Below are 25180 nucleotides of genomic sequence, written 5' to 3'. Positions count from 1 at the left end.
CACTTTATGTACACGCTCAGTGATCAGGCCGTGCTGCACTTTATGTACACGCTCAGTGATCAGGCCGTGCTGCACTTTATGTACACGGTCAGTGATGAGGCCGGGCTGCGCTTTATGTACACGGTCAGTGATGAGGCCGGGCTGCGCTTTATGTACACGCTCAGTGATGAGGCCGTGCTGCACTTTATGTCCACGCTCAGTGATGAGGCCGTGCTGCGCTCTATGTAGACGCTCAGTGGTGAGGCCGTGCTGCGCTTTATGTACACGCTCCGTGATGAGGCCGTGCTGCACTTTATGTCCACGCTCAGTGGTGAGGCTGTGCTGCGCTTTATGTCCACGCTCAGTGATGAGGCCGTGCTGCGCTCTATGTACACGCTCAGTGGTGAGGCTGTGCTGCACTTTATGTCCACGCTCAGTGATGAGGCCGTGCTGCACTTTATGTACACACTCAGTAATGAGGCCGTGCTGCGCTTTATGTACACGATCAGTGGTGAGGCCGTGCTGCACTTTATGTACACGGTCAGTGATGAGGCCGTGCTGTACTTTATGTACACGGTCAGTGATGAGGCCGTGCTGCACTTTATGTACACGATCAGTGATGAGGCCGGGCTGCGCTTTATGTCCACGCTCAGTGATGAGGCCGTGCTGCACTTTATGTACACGGTCAGTGATGAGGCCGTGCTGTACTTTATGTACACGGTCCGTGGTGACCGGGGCTGTGGAGTTGGCGTCAGAGGTACGGTTAGCGCCTGCACAGCCCTGTCAGTGTCAGTAGTGAGTGTTATTATCACTTATTTCACCTTTTCTACAGTCGTCCTCTTCAGCTGTGTAGTAATAACAGCGTCTGTGTAACCACCAATATGGCGGCAGGAGCAGCTGCCTGCTCTGCTCCACAGACCGGCCATGCTGGAGGCTGGGACAGCTGGGTGACAACCCTTTGGGCTCTGCAGCGGGGGTCAGGCCGCTTACAGGGAGACAGACTCAAGTACTGGGGATTTTTTAGTTTAAGGAGAAATTTCTTTAATGATAAAAAAAAAAAAAAATCTCCAAATGTAAAATAAATAACTTGTAAAAAGTTTACAAAATCTAAAATTACAAAAACATTCATAGACTTTAGATGAACCCGAGTCAGATTCCTGGTAGAAAACTATACACAAGTCCCAGCCGATGCTGCTGCGATGGTCACATGACATGCGGTGATGGCCGCTCCTCAGGGGTTCTGGACGTCCCAGAGCAGCACTTGGTTGTAGGACACGGTGAGGAGCAGGTTCCCGGATGGAGACACCCGGCAGAGGTGGACGCCGTCGTCGTGAGCGGAGAAGTCCTGCCGAGTGCCGGCCGAGGAGTCGATGACGCGCAGGAGACGCTCTGAGATCAGACACCAAAGGGTTAAAGTAAGCCTCAGACACTTGTCACCATTTCCGATACTGCTGGGATCCAACAGCTGAGAGTTTGTTACAGTTGTATCCTGTCTGCTCAGCTCTCTATTCGGTCCTGTTCGTTACAATGTATCGGTGCAGGAAGCAGCAATCACAGAGCATTGTCTAGATTAGATAACACTGTAACAAACCCTCAGCTGGGAGAAGTACAAGCTCCATACAGGTTTCCGACCTCGGAACTTTCCCTTCATTGACAGCAAGCAGAGATCTTTCTCCTCTGGACTTACCGCTGCAGCCCATCACCAGGAGCGACGCGGCCGGCGACATGGACAGAGATGTGGCAAAATGGGACAGAGGGATCCGGAGCAGAACCTGCAGGACGAGACGAGGAGCAGAGTCACAGGCCGGACGCACCGCGCGCCCACCGTGTGGCGGGGGAAGGGTAAGGACGCGTGCCCACCGTGTGGCGGGGGAAGGGTAAGGATGCGTGCCCACCGTGTGGCGGGGGAAGGGAAGGACGCGTGCCCACCGTGTGGCGGGGGAAGGGAAGGACGCGTGCCCACCGTGTGGCGGGGGAAGGGAAGGAAGGGTGCCCACCGTGTGGCGGGGGAAGGGAAGGACGGGTGCCCACCTTGTGGCGGGGGAAGGGAAGGACGGGTGCCCACCGTGTGGCGGGGGAAGGGAAGGACGCGTGCCCACCGTGTGACGGGGGAAGGGAAGGACGCGTGCCCACCGTGTGGCGGGGAAAGGGAAGGACGCGTGCCCACCGTGTGGCGGGGAAAGGGAAGGACGGGTGCCCACCGTGTGGCGGGGGAAGGGAAGGACGGGTGCCCACCGTGTGGCGGGGGAAGGGAAGGACGGGTGCCCACCTTGTGGCGGGGGAAGGGAAGGACGGGTGCCCACCGTGTGGCGGGGGAAGGGAAGGACGGGTGCCCACCGTGTGGCGAGGGAAGGGAAGGACGGGTGCCCACCGTGTGGCGGGGGAAGGGAAGGACGTGTGGCGGGAGAAGGGAAGGACGTGTGCCCACCGTGTGGCAGGGGAAGGGAAGGACGTGTGCCCACCGTGTGGCGGGGGAAGGGAAGGACGGGTGCCCACCGTGTGGCGGGGGAAGGGAAGGACGGGTGCCCACCGTGTGGCGGGGGAAGGGAAGGACGGGTGCCCACCGTGTGGCGGGGGAAGGGAAGGACGGGTGCCCACCGTGTGGCGGGGGAAGGGAAGGACAGGTGCCCACCGTGTGGCGGGGGAAGGGAAGGACGGGTGCCCACCGTGTGGCAGCAGGATCCGGAGAACCCCCCGTGGTCAGTACCTGCTTCTGGGCCAGGCTGTAGAACAGAGCCTCCTTCTCCATCCCGAACCCCGTATACACTACCGTACCGGGCTGCCATGGACAGAAAGCGGCTAGGGTGGGAACTGGCGAGTCTGCGTCCTGCATGGAGACAAAGCAGTCACCCTGAGCTGCATTCCATCTTATACTCTAGTCACAGCCAGAGCTGCATTCATCGAATTGACCGGCAGTGCAATGCCTTCTGGGAGACTTAGGAACCCATTGTACACCTCACCAGCAGGTGGCGCTGCATCTTCAGTGCTCACCGGAGAGCAGTAGTACTGTGCATGCAGCTCCGGAGGTAACGCCACATATCACTGCCGCTCTCTGGCGTCGCTTCTCACCTTCTCATTGTCAGGTGCCGGGAAGCTCAACCAATCCAAGAGCTCGCACTTATCCTTCGCCCAATCAGAGGCCCAGATGCTGACACGCCGATCTAAACTGGCAGCCAACCAGATCTCCCCGCCGTGAAGGCCGAGCTCTTCAGGCTTTGTAAAGAAGGAGGAGCTATTATTATTATAGCGCCATTTATTCCATGGCGCTTTTAATATCCAGAGGAGGAAAATCAGAGGAGGAGGAGGATGGAGGGGGGGAATCGAAGGAGTAGGATCAATGGAAGGGGGGAATCGGAGAATGGGGGGGGGGAATCGGAGGGGGGGGGTGTTTGTGTGGGGGGGGGGAATCGGAGGATGGGGGGGGAATCGGAGGATGGGGGGTGGGGGTAAGTCGGAGGATGGGGAGGGGGGGGGCTCTCTGGCGCGTTACCTTCCTGGGGGAGATCTGGACGGTGCTGATCGGCGATCCCTTGTGATCACTCAGCACTCGGATGGTCATTCCTGTCCGCGGGCTGCTGACCGCCATCAGACCGTCCTTCCCGCCAGACACCAGAACGTCACCTGCAATGATAATGAGACATGGTCACCGCACACGATCGTCATGTCTGCACTGAACCACGGGAGCTCTGCTACATCACTGACCGGTGAGGGAGAAGGCGACGGCGGTCACGGCACACGGGTGGGGGTGGATCTTCATCTCCATCTCAGTCTTGGTCACACTGAAGAAGCGGATGGTCCCGTCACTGTACCCGGCCGCTATGCTCTGTCCAGAGGACGGGTGACGGTTCCAGTCCAGGCACAGGCAGCTCTGTGGAGATCACCGGGGTCAGGGAGCTGCGGTAAAGCCCCTTATATACAGGGTGGGGGGGCCGGCCCTTACCTGGTTGAGAACCTGGAATTGCAGGAGCAGCTCACACCTGTGTAGTGACCAGACGCGCACACTGCCATCCTCCCCGCATGTGGCGCAGTGCGTCTCCCCCGGACCCACCACTGCGTCCGTCACCTGCGGATCACAAGACATGGAGTTGCCATCCTCCGGCATCGATCTCTCCCGGGAATCCTCTCGCTTCCTACCTTGTTCCTGTGGCCACTGATGAGGCGGATGCTGGTGCTCTCCACCCAGTTGATGTACCACACGGTGCCCGCTGTGGTGCCCACAATCCCCATCTCCAAGGAATCATCAAATGTGGCGCTGACAATGGCGCCATCTAGTGTCATCTCTTGTTCCATGAGGACGGAGGACGAGCTTATGGGAGAAATGGATATATCGGCTACATAGACCACAGTGCTGTCACCCTTCACCGTGCCCAGGAGCTGACAATCTGATTTGGGTGAAGGACAGGGGGGGGGGAGCTGCAGGCTGGCACGGTGACACGTGGTGACGCCGGCTATTCATACCTGGCACCGGAGCCCTTCTCCCGTAGCTCCTGCACGGCGGCCACAGACCAGAGCCGTATCCTGCGGGTGTTGCTGCCGGTCAGCAGCCGGTTCCCCCGGCACAGCAGGACGCCTGTGGGGCAGAGCGCAGCGGTGAAGACCCTGTAACCCCCGTACGTGGCACACCTGATGGGCAGAGCAGCATTCACCTATCTCCCCCTGATCGGCCTCCCAGGTCATGAAGCAGCGATGGGTCTGAGCGTCCCACACACACACCTGCCCCGCGCTGCAGCCGGTGAACAGCAGGGAGGTCGGGTGGTAGGTCAGCGAGGTCAGCTCTGCTGTGCCCACCTCGTCCGGCACTGCCGCACTGTACACCTGGAAAGAGGAGACCCCGCTGAGGACGGAGATAGGACGGGACCCCTGGTCAGGGAGGGGTTACACTGTATGCTCAGCCATCCGGGACTTATGGGGTCCTAACCGCCCCGATCCAGATACTGCAGCATAACGGGAATTACCTTCATTTGACTCAACGTCCCTTTCTCCTCCACTCGCCAGAAATTCACCGTCCTGCTGCCGACACAAGCAAAGGTGTCAGCGTGCAATGGGTTAAAGATGGCAGCGTGTGCGGGCTGGGACAGCGTAGTGCGTGCCAGCATCTCGTAGGTCCGGGTGCTCCACAGTGCGAGGGTCCCGTCTCTGTAGTCACCTGCATCAAAGGAGACGATACATGGCTTAAAGGGGCTGTCCGCGACTCAGATATTGTGGGACAAATCAGGCGATCTCGCATCCCCCTTACCCAGAGTGAGGAGCAGACGGTCGTCCCTGGAGAAGCTCATGGCCTGGACCTCGGTGCGGTGAAGGGTCAGGATTCGGAGACAGGATCCACCTGGTGTGTCCCAGACTCTGATCTGACAGAGAGAAGAACCGTCCCCAGATCCCGAGGAGGAGGCCAAGATCTGTGTGGAGGACGGGGAGGAGTCGGCGTCAGCGAGGGGCGGAGGATGGGGAGGAGTCGGCGTCAGCGAGGGGCGGAGGATGGGGAGGAGTCGGCGTCAGCGAGGGGCGGAGGACGGGGAGGAGTCGGCGTCAGCGAGGGGCGGAGGACGGGGAGGAGTCGGCGTCAGCGAGGGGCGGAGGACGGGGAGGAGTCGGCGTCAGCGAGGGGCGGAGGACGGGGAGGAGTCGGCGTCAGCCAGGGGCGGAGGACGGGGAGGAGTCGGCGTCAGCCAGGGGCGGAGGACGGGGAGGAGTCGGCGTCAGCCAGGGGCGGAGGACGGGGAGGAGTCGGCGTCAGCCAGGGGCGGAGGACGGGGAGGAGTCGGCGTCAGCCAGGGGCGGAGGACGGGGAGGAGTCGGCGTCAGCCAGGGGCGGAGGACGGGGAGGAGTCGGCGTCAGCCAGGGGCGGAGGACGGGGAGGAGTCGGCGTCAGCCAGGGGCGGAGGACGGGGAGGAGTCGGCGTCAGCCAGGGGCGGAGGACGGGGAGGAGTCGGCGTCAGCCAGGGGCGGAGGACGGGGAGGAGTCGGCGAGGGGCGGCGGACGAGGAGGAGTCGGCGAGGGGCGGCGGACGAGGAGGAGTCGGCGAGGGGCGGCGGACGAGGAGGAATCGGCGAGGGGCGGCGGACGAGGAGGAATCGGCGAGGGGCGGCGGACGAGGAGGAATCGGCGAGGGGCGGCGGACGAGGAGGAATCTGCAGCGGGTGACCATCCCCCCAAACAGGAAGAGCACGAGACCACTCACGGTTGCGTCGTGGCTGAGCGCCAGGGTGGAGACCTCCTCGTTGTGTCCGAGCCAGTGACGCTGAGATCCAGAATGCAGATCTTCCACCACAATGACGCAGCCAGAAGTGTAAGCGAAGAATCCTGCGGGGGGAGAGTGGGGGTGTACTCACTTACTGATATTTGTAGTTTCTATTGTTCTTGCTGCCATTAATGGAAACAGCGACATTCACAGAGACTAAAAACCTGAGCCGATACGTCTCACAGCTGAGGGTTTTGACACACGTGGTCAAAGTTGTTAGTACCCCTCGTTTAATGAAAGAAAACCCCACAATGGTGACAGAAATAACTTGAATCTGACAAAAGTAATAATAAATTAAAAATCTATGAAAACGAACAAATGAAGGTCAGACATTGCTTTTCTGCTTCCACAGAATTTAAAAAAAAATTAAACTCATGAAATCGGCCTGGACAGAAATGATGGTTCTTAATATTTTGTTGAACAACCTTTTGAGGCAATCACTGCAATCAAACCATTCCTGTAACTGTCAATGAGACTTCTGCGCCTCTCGACAGCTATTTTGTCCCACTCCTCATGAGCAAACTGCTCCAGTTGTCTCATGGTTGAAGGTTGCCTTTTCCATGTTTCAGCTCTTTCCAAAGATGCTCCATAGGATTTAGGTCAGGGCTCATAGAAGCCACTTCAGAATAGTCCAATGTTTTCCTCTTAGCCATTCTTGGGTGTTTTTAGCTGTGTGTTTTGGGTCATTATCCTGTTGCAAGACCCATGACCTGCGACTGAGACCAAGCTTTCTGACACTGGGCAGCACATTTCTCTCTAGAATCCCTTGATAGTCCCTTGAGATTTCATTGTACCCTGCACAGATTCAAGACACCCTGTGCCAGATGCAGCAAAACAGCCCCAGAACATAACAGAGCCTCCTCCATGTTTCACAGTAGGGACAGTGTTCTTTTCTTGATATGCTAGTTTGGCAAATTCCAGTATGGCTTTTTTATGATTTTTTTTCAACAATGGTATTCTCCTTGGTCATCTCCCATGAAGTCCACTTTGGATCAAACAACGATGGATGGTGTGATCTGACACTGATGTTCCTGGAGCTTGAAGTTCACCTTTAATCTCTTTAGAAGTTATCCTGGGCTCTTTTGTTACCATTCGTATTATCCGTCTCTTTGATTTGTCATCAATTTTCCTCCTGCGGCCACATCCAGGGAGGTTGGCTACAGTCCCATGGATCTTAAATTTCTGAATAATATGTGCACCTGTAGTCACAGGAACATCAAGCTGCTTGGAGATGGTCTCATAACCTTTACCTTTAGCATGCTTGTCTATAATTTTCTTTCTAATCTCCTGAGACAACTCTTTCCTTGGCTTCCTCTGGTCCATGTTGAGTGTGGTACACACCATGTACCAGACAGCACAGTGACTATCTGTAGCCCTATATACAGGCCACTGACTGATTACAAGATTGTAGACACCTGTGATGATAATTAGTGGACACAACTTGATTAACCACTTCGCGCCAGAGCCTGTTTTTGCCTTCGTGACCAGGCCAATTTTTTCAATTCTGACCACTGTCACTTTATGAGGTAATTACTCTGGAACGCTTCAACGTATTCCCCTGATTCTGAGATTGTTTTTTCGTGACATATTGTACTTCATGATTGTGGTAAAATTTCTTCGATATCACTTGCGTTTATTTGTGAAAAAATCGGAAATTTGGCGAAAATTTTGAAAATTTTGCAATTTTCAAACTTTGAATTTTCATGCCCTTAAATCAGAGAGATATGTCACACAAAATAGTTAATAAATAACATTTCCCACATGTCTACTTTACATCAGCACAATTTTGGAACCCAAATTTTTTTTTGTTATGGAGCTATAAGGGTTAAAAGTTGACCAGCGATTTCTCATTTTTCCAACAAAATTTACAAAAACATTTTTTTAGGGACCACATCATATTTGAAGTCACTTTGAGGGGTCTTTATGACAGAAAATACCCAAAAGTGACACGATTCTAAAAACTGCACCCCTCAAGGTGCTCAAAACCACATTCAAGAACTTTATTAACCCTTCAGGTGCTTCACAGGAATTTTTGGAATGTGGAAGAAAAAAATTAACATTTAACTTTTTTCACAAAAATGTTACTTTAGACCCAATTTTTTTATTTTCACAGGGGTAACATGAAAAAATGGACCCCAAATTTTTTTGTGCAATTTCTCTTGAGCGTGCTGATACCCCATATGTGGGGGAAAACCACTGTTTGGGCGCACGGCAGGGTTCGGAAGGGAAGGAGCGCCATTAGACTTTTTGAATGTAAAATTTGTCTGAATAATTAGCGGACGCCATGTTGCGTTTGGAGAGCTCCTGATGTGCCTAAACAGTGGAAGCCCCCCACAAGTGACACCATTTTGGAAACTAGACCCCTTAGGGAACTTATCTAGATGTGTGGTGAGCACCTTGCACCCCCAGCTGCTTCACAGAAGTTTATAATATTGAGCCGTAAAAATAAAATTTTCACATTTTTCCCATAAAAAATGTTTTTCATTCCCTAATTTTGTACTATCATAAGGGTAATAGGATAAATTGCACCATGAAATTTGTTGTACAATTTCTCCTGAGTACGCCGATACCCCAATATGTGGGGGAAAACCACTGCTTTGGTGTACGGCAGGGTTCGGAAGAGAAAGGAGCGCTATGTTGGCTGGGATAGGCAGCAGACACCATGTCACATTTGAAGAGTCGCTGACATGCCGAAACAGCAGAAACCCCCACAAGTGACCCCATTTTGTAAATTACACCTCTCAAGGAATTCATCTAGGGAAGTAGTGAGCATTTTTTAATTTTTAAATTTATACCATTGGGCAGTGAAAAAAGCATAATTATATTTTTACCACAAAAAAATGTTTACCCTCAGATTTTACATTTTCACACAGGGCAATGGGTAAAAATGGTGCCGAAATGTGTCACACAATTTCTTCTAAAAGTGGCAATACCCCATATGTGGCTGTATCGTACCGCTCAGCCATACGGCGAGATCTGGGGGGGACGGAGTGCTATTTGACAATTGGAGAACAAATTATTGTAGAATAGGCATTTGGATTTGGGAGCACAAAATTTTTTGAATTTCTTTTGGGGGTCAAGGGCCATTTCGCTTTTCCAGAGCCTTTCTGCTACCAGTAACTTGGAAGTCCCTTATATTTTTAACAGATGACGGACCTGAGTGGGGACTAGCTTTTTTTGAGGACTGAGTTGAAGCTTTTATTGGGAACATTTTACGTAACATTTATCCGGCGCTTTAGGCTGAGCACTTACATCGGGGTTTCCATCTAAATTTCCAAGTGATGTAATTCAGATGAAACCCCTGCGGGATCCATTCACTGTAATGAGGCAGCAGAGTTACTCTGGACTCCGTCTGGCCTCTGTTTAGCGGTGTCCTTTTTTTCAGAAGTGCACAAAACTGTGGCCAACCGCACTTTTATGCACGCCTAAAACAAATGACACCGTGGGATCACAGGCCAGACGGCGTCCACAGTGGCCTATATCTGCCTCATTACAGGGAATCTTCCATCATGGGTTCTGGCTGAATCACGTATTTCAGAGATTTACATGGAAACTCTGGTGTAAGTGCTCAGCGCAGAGCGCAGGATAAATGTGTGCCGAGCCATACTGCGATCTTTGGGAGACATAATAAACAAATCAGTAGCAGGTGAATAATATTTGTTTTATTTATTTTTTACGCCGTTCCTAGTGTGATATAACTGATTAGATTACTTTATTCTTCGGGTCGGTGCGATTACAGAGATACCAGATTTATATTGGGTTTTTATGACTCACAGCTGTCACACACTAAAATACGCTTTTTTTGCAAAATCTAGTTTTTGCATCACCATATTTTGAGAGCTATAATTTTTCCATATTTCGGCCGATAGAGTCATGTGACGGCTTGTTTTTTGCGGGACGAGTTGAAATTTTTATTGGAACCATTTTTGGGCACGTGACATTTTTTGATCGCTTTCTATTCCGTTTTTTGGGAGGTAAAGTTAACAAAAACAAACACTTCAGGAATTGTTTTTTGAGTTTTTTTTTATGCCGTTCTGCATGTGGTAAAAGTGATCAGGCAGCGTTATTCTTCGGGTCAGTACGTTTACAGCGATACTACACTTACTGTATTTTTTTTTATGTTTTGGCGCTTTTACACAATAAAACAATTTTATAGAAAAAAAAATATTTTTTTTGCATTGCTTTATTCTGAGCGCTATAACTTTTTTATTTTTCGGCTGATGGAGCTGTATGGCGGCTTTTTTTTGCGGAACAAGATGTCGTTTTCAGTGGTACCATTTTTATTTCTATTCTGCTTTTTGATCGCATTTTTTTCCACTTTTTGTTTGGCGATATGATGAAAAAGCATATTTTTTTGCTCCGTTTTTTATTTATTTTTATTACGGTGTGCACAGAAGGAGTTAATTAGTGTGACAGTTTTATAGCTCGGGTTGTTTCGGACGCGACGATACCAAATATGTGTACTTTTTTTGGTTTTGTAATAATTTACGGATTTATTGGTTTAGTATTTTATTTATTTATTTTTATTTATTTTGTGATTTTTTTTTTTTAATAGTTTAAAAACTTTTTTTTTACTTTTTTTTACATTTTTACTTAGTCCCTGTATGGGACATTAATTTTTATTTTTCTGATCACTGATCTCATGTAATGTAATACACATATATTACATTATATGAGATCTTCACTGACTGTTTCAGTCAGAGTCTCCTGTCTGACTTCAGCTACATACAGGCTGAAGTCAGACAGGAAGGACACCATATATGGCAGAGCTGGAGGCGGTCATGTGACCTCCAGCTGCCATAGCAACCCCAGGTCCTCAAACAAAACGGAGGTCTTCGGAGGTAAGTAAGACGACCCCCTCTCTTCCTGCTGTCTCCTATATGCCGCGATCACTAAAGATCACAGCATATAGAAGACAGCAAAGGGTTAACATCACTGGGACCTGATCTAATCAGGTCCCGATGATGTACCCTGTCAGAGCTAACGCTCTGCACCGGAATCGCAGTGCTTGCAGGACCCTGGGGGTCCTGAGCACTGCGAGACCACCCACCGTTTTTAAACGTCGGCACTGCACAGAGCCCGGCAAGCGCCGACGTTTATCTACAGTGGGCGGTCGGGAACCGGTTAAACATGTCCCTTTTGTCACATTATTTTCAGGGGAACCATCATTTCTGTCCAGGCCGATTTCATGAGTTTAATTTTTTTTTAATTTCTGTGGAAGCAGAAAAGCAATGTCTGACCTTCATCTCTTCATTTTCATAGATTTTTTATTTATTATTACTTTTGTCAGATTCAACCTATTTCTGTGACCATTGTGGGTTTTTCTGTCATTAAATGAGGGATATCAACAATTTTAACCACGTGTGTAGTTGCACCCTCCTATCCAGACTGTTTGGTTCATAGACTGGATACAACTGTAACAACCCCTCAGCTGTGCGCAGGTAGATCACTGCAGGTTTTCCATTCTCTGACAGCAAACAAGAAATCTTTCCAAGCCGCGGAGCCTCTGTACCCGGTGGAATAGTGGGGGCTTCTGCCCTGGACGCCGGTCACACCCCGTACCTGTATCCGGGCTCCACACCACGTTCCCGCGGCCGTTACCGTTATACCCGATGGCGGCTCGGAGCACCAACGTCTCCTGCCCGGCCGGAGGATGGCACAGCGCCACCTAGAAGCAAGGGGAAGAGAGTCAGCAGAGTGCCCCCCCCACCACATCCACACGGGGACGCGGCCCCTCTTCTCGCTGGTGTTACTGGCACTTTCTTACCTTGGTGGGGCAGGAACTTTTGAAGCGAGGGGTGAAGTGTGAATAGACGTCAGGACGTGGGGGGTCCGGGCGCAGATCTACGGAACAAAGAGCTGCGTCCTCAAAGCGGTTTCTGACTGGTTCTAACACTACAGCTCCCAGCATGCCCTGACAGCTGCAGACTAGAGACCCCCGTCATTACTGTCGTGCCTCGGTCGGTAGTCGTCCCCCCAACCCCCGGTCTCACCTCGGTCGGTGCCCCTCCCATCTTCCCAGCTCCGGGTCCCACCTTAGTCGGTTGCCCCCCCGGGTTTCACCTCGGCCAGTGGGCCCCTCCCCTGCCCCGGGTCTCACATCGGTCGGTGCCCCCCTTTTCCTGACTCCGGATCTCACCTCGGTCGGTAGCCCCCCTGCTCCGGGTCTCACCTCGGTCAGTGGCCCCCCGGCTCCGGGTCGGCCGGCTTTCTATGATGATCAGAGACGACTGTCCGTCGCTTTCCCCCGGATCTTGGATTTCGACCTCTTCGACCTTTGACTCCTCGTGAAGAACTTTCCCCAGTTCATCACTCTCATCATCCGACTCTGCACAGAGAAGCCACAGGTTAGGGATAACCACCATTATCCGGGAGCAGAGGTGAGCGAGTGCGGGGGTCTCCTCACCTGTGTGCTCTGCGCGCTGCACAGGGCTGATATCCAGCCGGGGAGGGGAGGAGATACACGGACGTGGCACAGTCACTCGTGGTATCCCACTGGAGACGAACGTGGAGTCTCTCTTCTGATCGCCACAATCTGCTATGTGACAACATTTAAAGGGCCGGTACAGTACAATAAAAAGTTCTGCAGCTTCCTAGTAAGATCTCCGCTTGCTGTCACGTGTATTAAATGACGCAGGAAGGGGCAGTCCCTTTAAAGCACAAGAGCCCCACTTACCTGCGCTGGAATGGAGGCGCCCCCTGGCGGTAGACTGGTGAACAGCGGGCAGACCCCGAGCAGAGCTGCAGACAGCAGAGCGTTACACGTGTATCATCTACCAGTCAGTGAACAGAAGCAGCGGATCACGGCGCTCAGTACAATACTCCACCTGGCGTCCATGGTGTCGGCATCAGGAGCTCCTTCGAAGCTCCAAATAAAAATGGCGTCTCCAGCGGTGATCACGTGCCGCTGATCCGGGGAGAATGCCGCTTGCTGGATTGGTTCGGAGTGTCCGATGAAAACCTGGGAGGAGCGGGACGGGGTGAATACAGAACGGGCGGCACAGGAGCGGGTGCTGGCAGCGTGGCGTTACCTGTGGGCGCGAGGTCCCTGCCAGGCCATGGTCCCACACCTTCACCACCCGGTCCCCGACCGTCAGCAGGTAGCGGCCGTCCTCACTCACTGCCAGCGAGGAGCAGCACTCCCTGTGCACACGTGTGACCTGGGGAGGGGGGGGCAAACACGTGAGAAGTAGATGGCAGCACCTCCTCATGGACGGTGCAGGCAGGACCCCGCTCACCTCCTTACTCAGCCGACCAGTCGTGGGGTCCAGCCACAGGATCTTATTACCAGAGGTGGAGACCAGGAGGGGGTACGGACGGAGGGGGCTGAAGGTGACGCCCAGAGCGCAGTCCAGTGCGGTGCTGTCCAGGTCCAGGATGCTGACATCGACCCGCAGGAGCTGGAAGACAGCAGCATTCAGAAACTACAAGAGCAGCGCTCCTTAAAGGGGCAGTCAGTCTGGATGAGATGATCAACAGCATCATTCTTGTACAATATGAGGGAATAAGGTCTAAATTGGGGATGAGGCGGGGGTCTTTTCTGGTGATTTACCTCATCTAACGATCGGCCATCCATGACGGTCACCGTGTATTCTGAGGGCCCGACAAAGGCCAAGAGACGACCATCTCTGCTGAGGGACAAAGCCTGCGGCCCCAGCTCCGGGGTCTTACACACCGCGTTACCTGAGAGGGGAAATGAGTTACAATATGAGGGGGGCGCCATTCTCAGTACTTCTGCTTGCTGCTCACCGGATCACAACTGCTGGGTTCTTTGTGTTGGTGCAGGTCTGGAGCCCAGAACTGGTGACAGACTGTAACGAGGCCATCAGCTGTATAAGGATCCACTGAAGACAGATCCTGGGAACAGAACGCACAAGATGGGGATCCCAAACCCAGACTGAATTTCCCCACTCACCGAGCACTCGCAGGACGTGTTGCTCTCTGTGCTGGATGCTGTACAGGGCGAGCGACCCCATCGAGCAGCAGCTGAACATCAGGGCTCCATCCGGGGAGAAGAGGAGGCCAGTGATGGCTCCGCGGTGCTGCCTGGTGAGAGGAGGACGAGTCAGAGAGGTGGAGACCGGTCACCGACCGACGTGCGGCTCCTCTGTACTCACCTGTGTTCCGCCTGTAGACTCGTAGATGCCACGTCAAAATACCGGACCACCCCACTGCTGAAGCCGCAGGCCAGGGCCGGCCGGACGGGGTGGAAGACCACCGTGCATGGAGTCTCCTCATTGGAGGTGAAGTCGTACAACTGCAAAGATCAGACAGAGCGGTGAAGTGTCAGTGCGTCCTCTGCACAGCGGAGACAGAGCTGAGACCAAGGCGCGGGGGCGCTACCTGCTGCAGGGAAGCCGCGTCCCAGATCCGGATTGTGCGGTCTCCGGACACGGTGGCGATCTGGCCATGAGATGTGGAGAAGGCGAGCAGAGCGTCGGTGTGAGAGCGCATGAGCGTCTGGTAACCCCGCGAAGGGACGTCCAGGACCCCGACTTCTCCACTCCTAGTAGAGGACAGGACGCGCAGACCGTCCGGGCTGATAGACACGGAGCTCAGCGGACCCTCGTGTTCTGCAGGGCAGACATGTGTCAACAGGATGAATCCTATATGTGGCCCCTATAGAGACCGAATGCACCCACACTCACCAGCCTCTAGGAAAACCCCAGAAAAGTCCAAGGGCCACAGGCGCAGGTAGCCATCCTCAGAGCCGGTGGCGCAGTAGGTGGCAGAGACACAAAGGTCGTTTATTGCAACGCCAGGACCTGGTGGTCAGAGAGAGACCCCCGTCAGGTAGCGGAGCGGTCACCGAATAACTAAGATCATAATGAACGATATGGCGGCTGCCGCACTACGGTGTCTTACCTGAGCTGAAGGTCACCTTCTCCCGCCGCTCCCCATGTTGTGTCGGAGGCTGCTGTAGGCGGCGCACATTGCGCAGCGTCACGTTCTTGTAGTCTATCTCCAGGATGTGCCCGCTGCGGCTGCAGACATAGCTGTGGGTGACAAGACAGAGGTAACGTACGAGCCCTGGTATCTGGCGGCCATCATCACTCGCTGACCCCCACTCACAGGGTCCGTTCGTCAAGATCCCTCTCCGGACTGTGCCCAACCTCAAACGCCAGGTCTGTGAACTCCAGGGTGTGGTACTCGCCAAGGTTCACCGGGCAGGAGCGCAGCGCCCCGCTACGTACCCGCCATAACCGGACATTGTCCCGGCCACACGACACCATCCTGGGGACAGAGCAGACACAAGACAGTGATGGAGGAGAAGCAGAGGTCCAACAGCCCAAAACACCACTGAGGGGCCGCAGCAACAATACAACATGGCCGAAACACACAGTACCTGGTGTCATCAAAGAAGGCGATCTTCATAGTCTGTATGTCCACATCTGTGTGAGCCTTCGCCAAGACGACAACCTCACCACCACTGCTGGCCCGAGACGTGTTCCACACAACCACCATCTGGGGGAGAACCACACCTGGCACATCGTACAGACCCTCATCTGCATAACCCATTGTTATACTCCAGAGCTGCACTCACTATTCTGATGGTGCAGTCACTGTGTACATACATTACTGATCCTGAGTTACATCCTGTATTATACTCCAGAGCTGCACTCACTATTCTGCTGGTGCAGTCACTGTGTACATACATTACATTACTGATCCCGAGTTACATCCTGTATTATACTCCAGAGCTGCACTCACTATTCTGCTGGTGCAGTCACTGTGTACATACATTACATTACTGATCCTGAGTTACATCCTGTATTATACTCCAGAGCTGCACTCACTATTCTTCTGGTGCAGTCACTGTGTACATACATTACATTACTGATCCTGAGTTACATCCTGTATTATACTCCAGAGCTGCACTCACTATTCTTCTGGTGCAGTCACTGTACATACATTACATTACTCACATTCTTCCCGTGTCCGTCTTTCCCGACTCCGCACAGGACGGCTCCGCTGTGTGAGAAGCTGGAGGAGACAGGATATCACAGGGTGAGTGTGTGGCGCCCCTGCAGGTTCGGTCGCCACAGAGGTACTGCACCTCACCCAGAGGTGTGGTATCTCACTCTCAGGTAAGGATAGAGTACAGCCTGGGACCCTAACACCTGCATCCAACACTACACCATTCCAGACCAGCAGGCAGGGGCAAGATGCATGTGTACAATGCTGAACCCTGTCCCTGGTTGGAAGGGGGGGAACCAAGAGAGGGGGAACCATGTAGTGGGTGTGGGTGGAGGAAGTAGTGAGAGGAAGGGAGCAGAGGGAAGGCTCCAAGAGGAACAGAGGGGATCCCAGGGGCACGGTGAGTGCAGAAGCCACCCATGCGCCCGAATCTACACAGACGTGGGGGGGAATCAGGCTGCAGAGGGGACCGGCCCCTAACTAGTGGAGAACTACAAGGCTCAGCTAGATAACCGGTGGCGATTGTACTTTCAAGGTGTAGCTGCTCACTACCACAATTATATCGCCGAAAAGGTGGTCACAGAGGGTCCAGGGGACTGCAGGTCGCCCGACAAGATCTGAGGCTACTGGCTTGGGACACTGATTGTGAGGCGCAAGGCAGGAGGGTGAGAGCCAGCGCAGGAAGATGACCGAGGAAGGCACATAGAACGGGGTCCCGTTTAAGTACTCCTGAGATACCTGAGAGCTGCTGAACCCCTTCCCTGGTGAACACAGGACGACGTGGGCGGTCACCCTGGTCCTGGTAACCTGGAGTCTTGAACAACTGTGAGTAAACCTTGAAGACTGCACCCCACTGTGTCCTAGAATTATTGCTGTGCCATCACCCCTGCACTACACAGCACCAGCAACATCTACCTCATAGCATCACTATATCCTGCCCTGGAGCTAAGCTCGGCCTGTGGAGAGCTGAACCAACTCTGCTGCGTCACCATCAGCTCCAGAGGATCTGCTCCGCAGCGGCGGCTCCATATAGCCGCATACCACAGGTGGCGTCACAAACATTAACTTTAAAAACTTCATTACCCCATTACTTTATTCTCCTTTTATTTACCGCCCTGGGTCACGGACCGGGTCAATGCCACTGTACTGACCTGAGTGAGGACACGGAGTGGGCGTGCGTCCTGAACATGGCGATGCAGCCGCCTTTCTCGAAGTCCCAGAGCCGCACCATGCTGAGGCTGCCGGTCTGTGCAGAGGCCAGGAGGGAGCAGCTGCCATTAAACGCCAGGGCCGACACCTGCAGGAAGAGGAGGTGGTGATGGAGGTGGCAGAAACCGGCAGAAGAGACCGGCGGAAGAGACCACCTATGCGGGGAGCAGCGGAGACGCCGGCCGTACCTTGTCAGTGTGACCCAGGAGGAAGCGCTGATCTCCGCTCTGCACATCCAGCACCACGATAACAGCATGACAGGGGTAGACCACCGAGCCGCCACAGCCGGTCCAGAGGGCCTGCAACACACAGGATGCTGGGACTAGTGGCATCGGGCCACTAGAGGGGATGCTGGGACTAGTGGCATTGGGCCACTAGAGGGGATGCTGGGAGTAGAGGTATCAGGCCACTAAAGGGGATGCTGGGAGTAGTAGTACTATCAGGACGCCCCCGCAGTCACTCACGCATCGCTCTGTGCAGCCTCCGAAGCCGATGATTTTCTTCAGTTTCAGGATCGGATCAGGCAGAAGCTTCAGGAAGACAAAACAAAGGTAAATCGGGCGTCTGTGACATGTGACCCCGTGGCTCCGTCGCCCCCCGGTGCGGCCCGTGCTTTGCAGTTCTCACCCGGCCCTCGGGGTCTGCAGAGAACGTCATTGGTCTGTGGGACGTGATGTGCGCGACCTGCAATAGGAAACAGGGTTAAACGGCTGCAACCGGCTGAGCCCACCCAAGTACAACAGGACCCCCCGCCCCCCACACACGACAGGACGGGCAGTATGAGGTGATGGGGCCCCTGACTCACCTTTTCGGGGCCCGCCTTGCATCTGTGGATGGTGAGGTCCCGGCCTCTGGGCGCATACACATGGATCCCGCCATCGTCCTCCTCTCTGGCGCTGCTTCCCCCCTCACTGTCCTCCTGCGGTCTCCCGTGTACAGACAGGTGGCGCTCCGGGACAGACTCCACTTGTAATGGGGTGCGGTGAGGAAGCTGAAGGGCAGAAGATGAAGAGTGAGGAAACATGGGTGTCAGCGAGCGGCAGAGGAAACACGGAGGAAGGACGCACCGGTCTGGGTGTCGTGATCTGCTGGATGAGGGAGACTCTGTCCTGCACTGGTTTACTGAGGGTGACAGAGCGGGGGCGCTCCCGTACAGGACTGCGAGACGGAGGGGCACCTGTGAGACAAGACATATATGTCATATACAGACACTCCTGAGCTGCGCTCCCAGACTGCAAATCACACAACCAGCTCTGAGCAGACACTAAAGTCACCAAGAGACCGCGACAGAGACAGTGAGGGGCCGGACGATCACGACATCTGGTTTAACAAACTCCTGCACTGGGTAGAAGCACTTCACCATCATATTAAACAGTGCAGGTTTGTTCCTTGTTGGCAGTGTAAGGGTTAATCTGTTAATTGGACTCCTGGAGCTTCCCTACCTGGATTGTCTCAGCTGTTCAGTGTTGGCCGCTCCCCTCTGCTATATATGCTGCCTCTGACAATTGGAGATTTGTTCAGCAGATTGCTGCTTGGAGTTTTGTCTGTACACATCCTCATCCTCTCCTATTTGGTTTCGCCTTCCTTTACTTCCCCTGTGTTGCACTCTGGTGTTTGGTCAGTGTATTTTGTGTGATTGTAGTATTCATTTATCCCAGTCCGTCTTCCCTTGTTTGTCTGGTTAGAATATTCCTATACACTTCGGCATCATACCTCCCTGGGTGGGGGAGGGGACAGATAAAGGTTCAGATAGGAGCATAGCTAGGTATGTGACCCCAGCGTCTCCACCTTCAGGAGTAATCCGAGGGACAGAGATAGACTAAGGCACCTCTAGTTTGAGGGATTGGGTAGGTGCCTACAGCCCTAGTCACTAAACAGATAGGACATTCTGGGAGATTCCACTCTGAAGTCAGCAGAATAGTGAGTGCAGCTCTGGAGCATAATACAGGATGTAACTCAGGATCAGTACAGGATCAGTAATGTAATGTATGTGCACAGTGACTGCACCAGCAGAATAGTGAGTGCAGCTCTGGAGTATAATACAGGATGTAACTCAGGATCAGTAATGTAATGTATGTACACAGTGACTGCACCAGCAGAATAGTGAGTGCAGCTCTGGAGTATAATACAGGATGTAACTCAGGATCAGTACAGGATCAGTAATGTAATGTATGTGCACAGTGACTGCACCAGCAGAATAGTGAGTGCAGCTCTGGAGTATAATACAGGATGTAACTCAGGATCAGTAATGTAATGTATGTACACAGTGACTGCACCAGCAGAATAGTGAGTGCAGCTCTGGAGTATAATACAGGATGTAACTCAGGATCAGTAATGTAATGTATGTACACAGTGACTGCACCAGCAGAATAGTGAGTGCAGCTCTGGAGTATAATACAGGATGTAACTCAGGATCAGTAATGTATGTACACAGTGACTGCACCAGCAGAATAGTGAGTGCAGCTCTGGAGTATAATACAGGATGTAACTCAGGATCAGTAATGTAATGTATTTACACAGTGACTGCACCAGCAGAATAGTGAGTGCAGCTCTGGAGTATAATACAGGATGTAACTCAGGATCAGTAATGTAATGTATGTACACAGTGACTGCACCAGCAGAATAGTGAGTGCAGCTGTGGAGTATAATACAGGATATAACGTCCTGAACGATACGCTCACATGAGGAGCACTGTGGGGCAATCACAGACGTCTCTTACCTGGGGTTGAGGAAGGCGATTGTCCCTTCTGAATGGAATCATAGGGCAACTTGGAAGCATCAGAAGGAAACCTGGAAGAAAAGTAATTTTCCTTCATACAATGTGATGATCGGCCGCCGGCGCTCAGCGGGAAAACCTGCAACCGGTCAGATTTTGTCAGAGGATTGATGATCGTTTTCATGTTCCTTCTCTTCCATACACAGACACATCTGTACACCGGCTGCTTCCTCTCTAGTGCCCTCTCGGTCAGTACAGTTGGGAAATCGCAGCAGCCAAAGATCTCGCTTTACAGCCGGAGGTGATGGAGATGGCTGGAGCCCAAATGTACAGTACAGACCAAAAGTTTGGACACACCTTCTCATTTAAAGATTTTTCTGTATTTTCATTACTATGAAAATTGTACATTCACACTGAAGGCATCAAAACTATGAATTAACACATGTGGAATTATATACTTAACAAAAAAGTGTGAAACAACTGAAAATATGTCTTATATTCTAGGTTCTTCAAAGTAGCCACCTTTTGCTTTGATGACTGCTTTGCACACTCTTGGCATTCTCTTGATGACCTTCAAGAGGTAGTCACCGGAAATGGTCTTCCAACAATCTTGAAGGAGTTCCCAGAGATGCTTAGCACTTGTTGGCCCTTTTGCCTTCACTCTGCGGTCCAGCTCACCCCAAACCATCTCGATTGGGTTCAGGTCTGGTGACTGTGGAGGCCAGGTCATCTGGCGTAGCCCCCATCACTCTCCTTCTTGGTCAAATAGCCCTTACACAGCCTGGAGGTGTGTTTGGGGTCATTGTCCTGTTGAAAAATTAATGATGGTCCAACTAAATGCAAACCGGATGGAATAGCATGCCGCTGCAAGATGCTGTGGTAGCCATGCTGGTTCAGTATGCCTTCAATTTTGAATAAATCCCCACCAGTGTCACCAGCAAAGCACCCCCACACCATCACACCTCCTCCTCCATGCTTCACGGTGGGAACCAGGCATGTAGAGTCCATCCGTTCAACTTTTCAGCGTCGCACAAAGGCACGGTGGTTGGAACCAAAGATCTCAAATTTGGACTCATCAGACCAAAGCACAGATTTCCACTGGTCTAATGTCCATTCCTTGTGTTCTTTAGCCCAAACAAGTCTCTTCTGCTTGTTGCCTGTCCTTAGCAGTGGTTTCCTAGCAGCTATTTTACCATGAAGGCCTGCTGCACAAAGTCTCCTCTTAACAGTTGTTGTAGAGATGTGTCTGCTGCTAGAACTCTGTGTGGCATTGACCTGGTCTCTAATCTGAGCTGCTGTTAACCTGCGATTTCTGAGGCTGGTGACTCGGATAAACTTATCCTCAGAAGCAGAGGTGACTCTTGGTCTTCCTTTCCTGGGGCGGTCCTCATGTGAGCCAGTTTCTTTGTAGCGCTTGATGGTTTTTGCAACTGCGCTTGGGGACACATTCAAAGTTTTCCCAATTTTTTTTTTTTCCCAATTTTTCGGACTGACTGACCTTCATTTCTTAAAGTAATGATGGCCACTCGTTTTTCTTTACTTAGAATTTGTATTATGGCAAGAAAAAAGCAGCTAACAGTCTATTCAGTAGGACTATCATCTGTGTATCCACCAGACTTCTGCACAACACAACTGATGGTCCCAACCCCATTTATAAGGCAAGAAATCCCACTTATTAAACCTGACAGGGCACACCTGTGAAGTGAAGACCATTTCCGGTGACTACCTCTTGAAGCTCATCAAGAGAATGCCAAGAGTGTGCAAAGCTGTCATCAAAGCAAAAGGTGGCTACTTTGAAGAACCTAGAATATAAGACATATTTTCAGTTGTTTCACACTTTTTTGTTAAGTATATAATTCCACATGTGTTAATTCATAGTTTTGATGCCTTCAGTGTAAATGTACAATTTTCATAGTCAGGAAAATACAGAAAAATCTTTAAATGAGAAGGTGTGTCCAAACTTTTGGTCTGTACTGTATCTGAACGGTGAAATCTTTTCGGCTACGAGTGTAACGTGGACTGACCTTATGAAGTCGTACAGGTCGTGCCATTTCTCTCCTTTGGGGACCGGGAACGCCATCTCCCGGGGCATTGGGGCAAAACCATTGTGTGGAGCCTTGGATTGCCGCGCCTCGTTATAGGTCACCTCTGGAGAGAGAGACAGAATGGAGTCACCCTTTAAGTTGTCATGTTCTCTTTAAATTCCTTTGTACATTCAGGATCAATCAGAATTGGATCAATGTGGAGAATCACTGACCGTCTTCTATTACCCTGATGCCCATTCATTTCAAGGGGCACCATGTAACCAAATGGTCACAGTTGATACACACATGCCTGGAAAAGCTGCGCACAAAGTGGACGTCCCCTTTAAGCTTCACCAGGAGACTCGATCACAATGTCTTACCGGGGTTGAAGAGCAGATCGCTGGTCACCAGGTTCTTCACCAGTAGGTTGGAGCAGAGCTTCACGCTCCTCAGGTGGCTGTATCTCCGACTCAGGTACATGGACAGGACGTAGCGCAGGTCCAGCAACAGACACGTCCAGCGGGAGCCTGCGGGGGCCGGACCCACCAGACCTGGAGGGGGCATGGGAGAGGAGGATGATGCCCACCTATCCAGAGCGTTCATGGTCACTCACGACCTGTGCACTCACCGTGGCGGGCGCTCTGCACGGTGCTGTCATACACAGAACCTTTCACTGCTCCGCACACAAAAGGGAACTGCAGCCACGTGGCCGTGGACTTAAACTCCTTAAAGAGGTTGGAGAAGGAGATGCGAATGGTCTGACCGTCCTGAAAGAGGAAGACGCGGTGAGTGCCATTCACAAGGATGTAACCCAGCTTTCCCATAGTCAGATGACAGCGGCTATAACCCGGCTTTCCCAGAGTCAGATGACAGCGGCTATAACCCGTCTTTCCCAGAATCAGGTGACAGCGGATATAACCCGGCTTTCCCAGGATCCGGTGACAGCGGATATAACCCGGCTTTCCCAGGATCCGGTGACAGCGGATATAACCCGGCTTTCCCAGGATCCGGTGACAGCGGATATAACCCGGCTTTCCCAGGATCCGGTGACAGCGGATATAACCCAGCTTTCCCATAGTCAGATGACAGCGGCTATAACCCGTCTTTCCCAGAATCAGGTGACAGCGGATATAACCCGGCTTTCCCATAGTCAGATGACAGCGGATATAACCCGGCTTTCCCATAGTCAGATGACAGCGGATATAACCCGGCTTTCCCAGGATCCGGTGACAGCGGATATAACCCGGCTTTCCCAGGATCAGGTGACAGCGGATATAACCTGGCTTTCCCAGGATCAGGTGACAGCGGATATAACCCGGCTTTCCCAGGATCAGGTGACAGCGGATATAACCCGGCTTTCCCAGGATCAGGTGACAGCGGATATAACCCGGCTTTCCCAGGATCAGGTGACAGCGGCTGTAACCCAGCTTTCCCAGGATCAGGTGACAGCGGCTATAAGCCGTCTTTCCCAGAATCAGGTGACAGCGGATATAACCCGCCTTTCCCAGGATCAGGTGACAGCGGATATAACCCGGCTTTCCCATAGTCAGGTGACAGCGGATATAACCCGGCTTTCCCAGGATCAGGTGACAGCGGATATAACCCGGCTTTCCCATAGTCAGGTGACAGCGGATATAACCCGGCTTTTCCTGAATCCGATCCCCATGTATGACTCCCGCCCGCTCCTGTCTCACCTCAGCGCTCACGTCCACATGGACCACGAAGTGCTTCCCGGGGATCGGCCTGAACAGAAGGTAGAGGTGGCGTCCGCTCAGCCCCAGACTCTGGGAACTGGTCTTGGGGACCTGGATGTAGTTCCCTGCGGGGACGGCCCCCCGGATCTTGTACACGGTGCACTTCAGGCCTCGGTCCTGCGGCAGAAGATGAGGGGGTGAAGCAGCGTGAGGAAGGAAATCCCAAAAAGCAGAACTGCTGCAAATGTGCTCATGAATGAGGGGTGCGGAGTCTAAGGCGATGTACAGAGTGTGGCAGCCCCTGACATAAATTCCCCCAATAGTAGCATGGAAAATAACATGGAGTCGGTTACCATGACAGCAGCGACATCGCCCTCCCGGCTGGATCGCTTCCACTCGTCCAGCTGCACGTGCTTGAAAACGTTCACATACGGCTGCTGCCACACTGCAGGGAGGAGACGGGGGGACAGTGAGACCCCAATATGTACAGAGCCCCCCCATATACGTCACCAGCGCCCCCCCTGTATGTGTGACCTATATATCATATATATATATATATTTACTCCCACTGCACAAAAGACACGACCCCAGGGACCCCCACACTGAGCTCTGCCCCCTCAGGACCCCCCCCCCGCACGGCCCTCTGCCCCCTCAGGACCCCCCCCCCGCACGGCCCTCTGCCCCCTCAGGACCCCCCCCGCACGGCCCTCTGCCCCCTCAGGACCCCCCCCACACGGCCCTCTGCCCCCTTAGGACCCCGCACATGGGACACAACCTCCAGGACCCCCACACTGAGCTCTGCCCCCTCAGGACCCCCGCACACTTGACACAACCCCCTGGACCCCCGCACAGCGCTCTGCCCCCTCAGGACCCCCACACGGCGCTCTGCCCCCTCAGGACCCCCACACGGCGCTCTGCCCCCTCAGGACCCCCACACATGGGACACAACCCCCAGGACCCCCCCCACACAGCGCTCTGCCTCCTCAGGATTCCCACACTCGGGACACAACCCCCTGGACCCCCGCACGGCGCTCTGCCCCATCAGGACCCCCACACATGGGACACAACCCCCAGGACCCCCCCCACACAGCGCTCTGCCTCCTCAGGATTCCCACACTCGGGACACAACCCCCTGGACCCCCGCACAGCGCTCTGCCCCATCAGGACCCCCACACGGCGCTCTGCCTCCTCAGGATCCCCACACTCGTGATACAACCCCCTGGCACCCCGCACAGCGCTCTGCCCCCCCAAGACCCCCGCACCTCCAGACATGGCTCTAGACTGCAGCTCAATCCTCCCGCCGCGGCCAACTGTCTCCACACCAGGCACGTCACCGCGCGGCCCTAACGACGGCTCCAGAGCATCGCCCCGCCCCCTGGAGACCGGGCGCAGACTGATG

The 25180-nt window shown here is 53.1% G+C and overlaps 1 protein-coding gene across 2 annotated transcripts; it reads right to left on the bottom strand.

The window, feature by feature from the left end:
• Positions 1–1036: 1036 nt before the first annotated feature.
• WDR90 (WD repeat domain 90) lies at positions 1037–25172 on the bottom strand. Of its 2 annotated transcripts, none has more exons than XM_073648573.1 (43): positions 25044–25172; positions 24135–24226; positions 23782–23958; positions 22716–22854; positions 22468–22638; positions 22088–22211; positions 20067–20137; positions 18415–18524; positions 18153–18338; positions 17975–18031; positions 17812–17877; positions 17536–17646; positions 17290–17435; positions 16147–16204; positions 15567–15685; positions 15293–15454; positions 15086–15216; positions 14869–14985; positions 14564–14793; positions 14338–14477; positions 14136–14266; positions 13773–13903; positions 13459–13620; positions 13252–13380; positions 13048–13181; positions 12897–12961; positions 12627–12758; positions 12393–12548; positions 11988–12064; positions 11783–11888; positions 6161–6282; positions 5216–5375; positions 4935–5125; positions 4626–4794; positions 4438–4549; positions 4114–4285; positions 3920–4042; positions 3682–3847; positions 3470–3600; positions 3049–3192; positions 2687–2806; positions 1667–1751; positions 1037–1368 (listed from the first exon to the last, which is right to left on the bottom strand). In XM_073648573.1, the coding sequence occupies exons 1-43, from the start codon at positions 25051–25053 to the stop codon at positions 1211–1213; spliced, it is 5493 nt and encodes a 1830-aa protein (XP_073504674.1). In that variant the 5' UTR covers positions 25054–25172; the 3' UTR covers positions 1037–1210. The 2 variants fall into 2 exon arrangements, with proteins under 2 accessions (XP_073504674.1, XP_073504675.1); XM_073648574.1 differs by having other exon boundaries at positions 12627–12755.
• Between the last annotated feature and the right edge of the window lie 8 nt (positions 25173–25180).

The sequence above is a fragment of the Phyllobates terribilis genome, unplaced genomic scaffold (assembly GCF_046119375.1).
Source record: "Phyllobates terribilis strain yellow unplaced genomic scaffold, ASM4611937v1 Scaffold_9__5_contigs__length_417890890, whole genome shotgun sequence".
In the NCBI taxonomy this organism is placed as follows: domain Eukaryota; kingdom Metazoa; phylum Chordata; class Amphibia; order Anura; family Dendrobatidae; genus Phyllobates; species Phyllobates terribilis.
The sequence above is the reverse complement of the archived record's forward strand: the minus strand, read 5'-3'. Positions and strand labels throughout refer to the sequence as shown.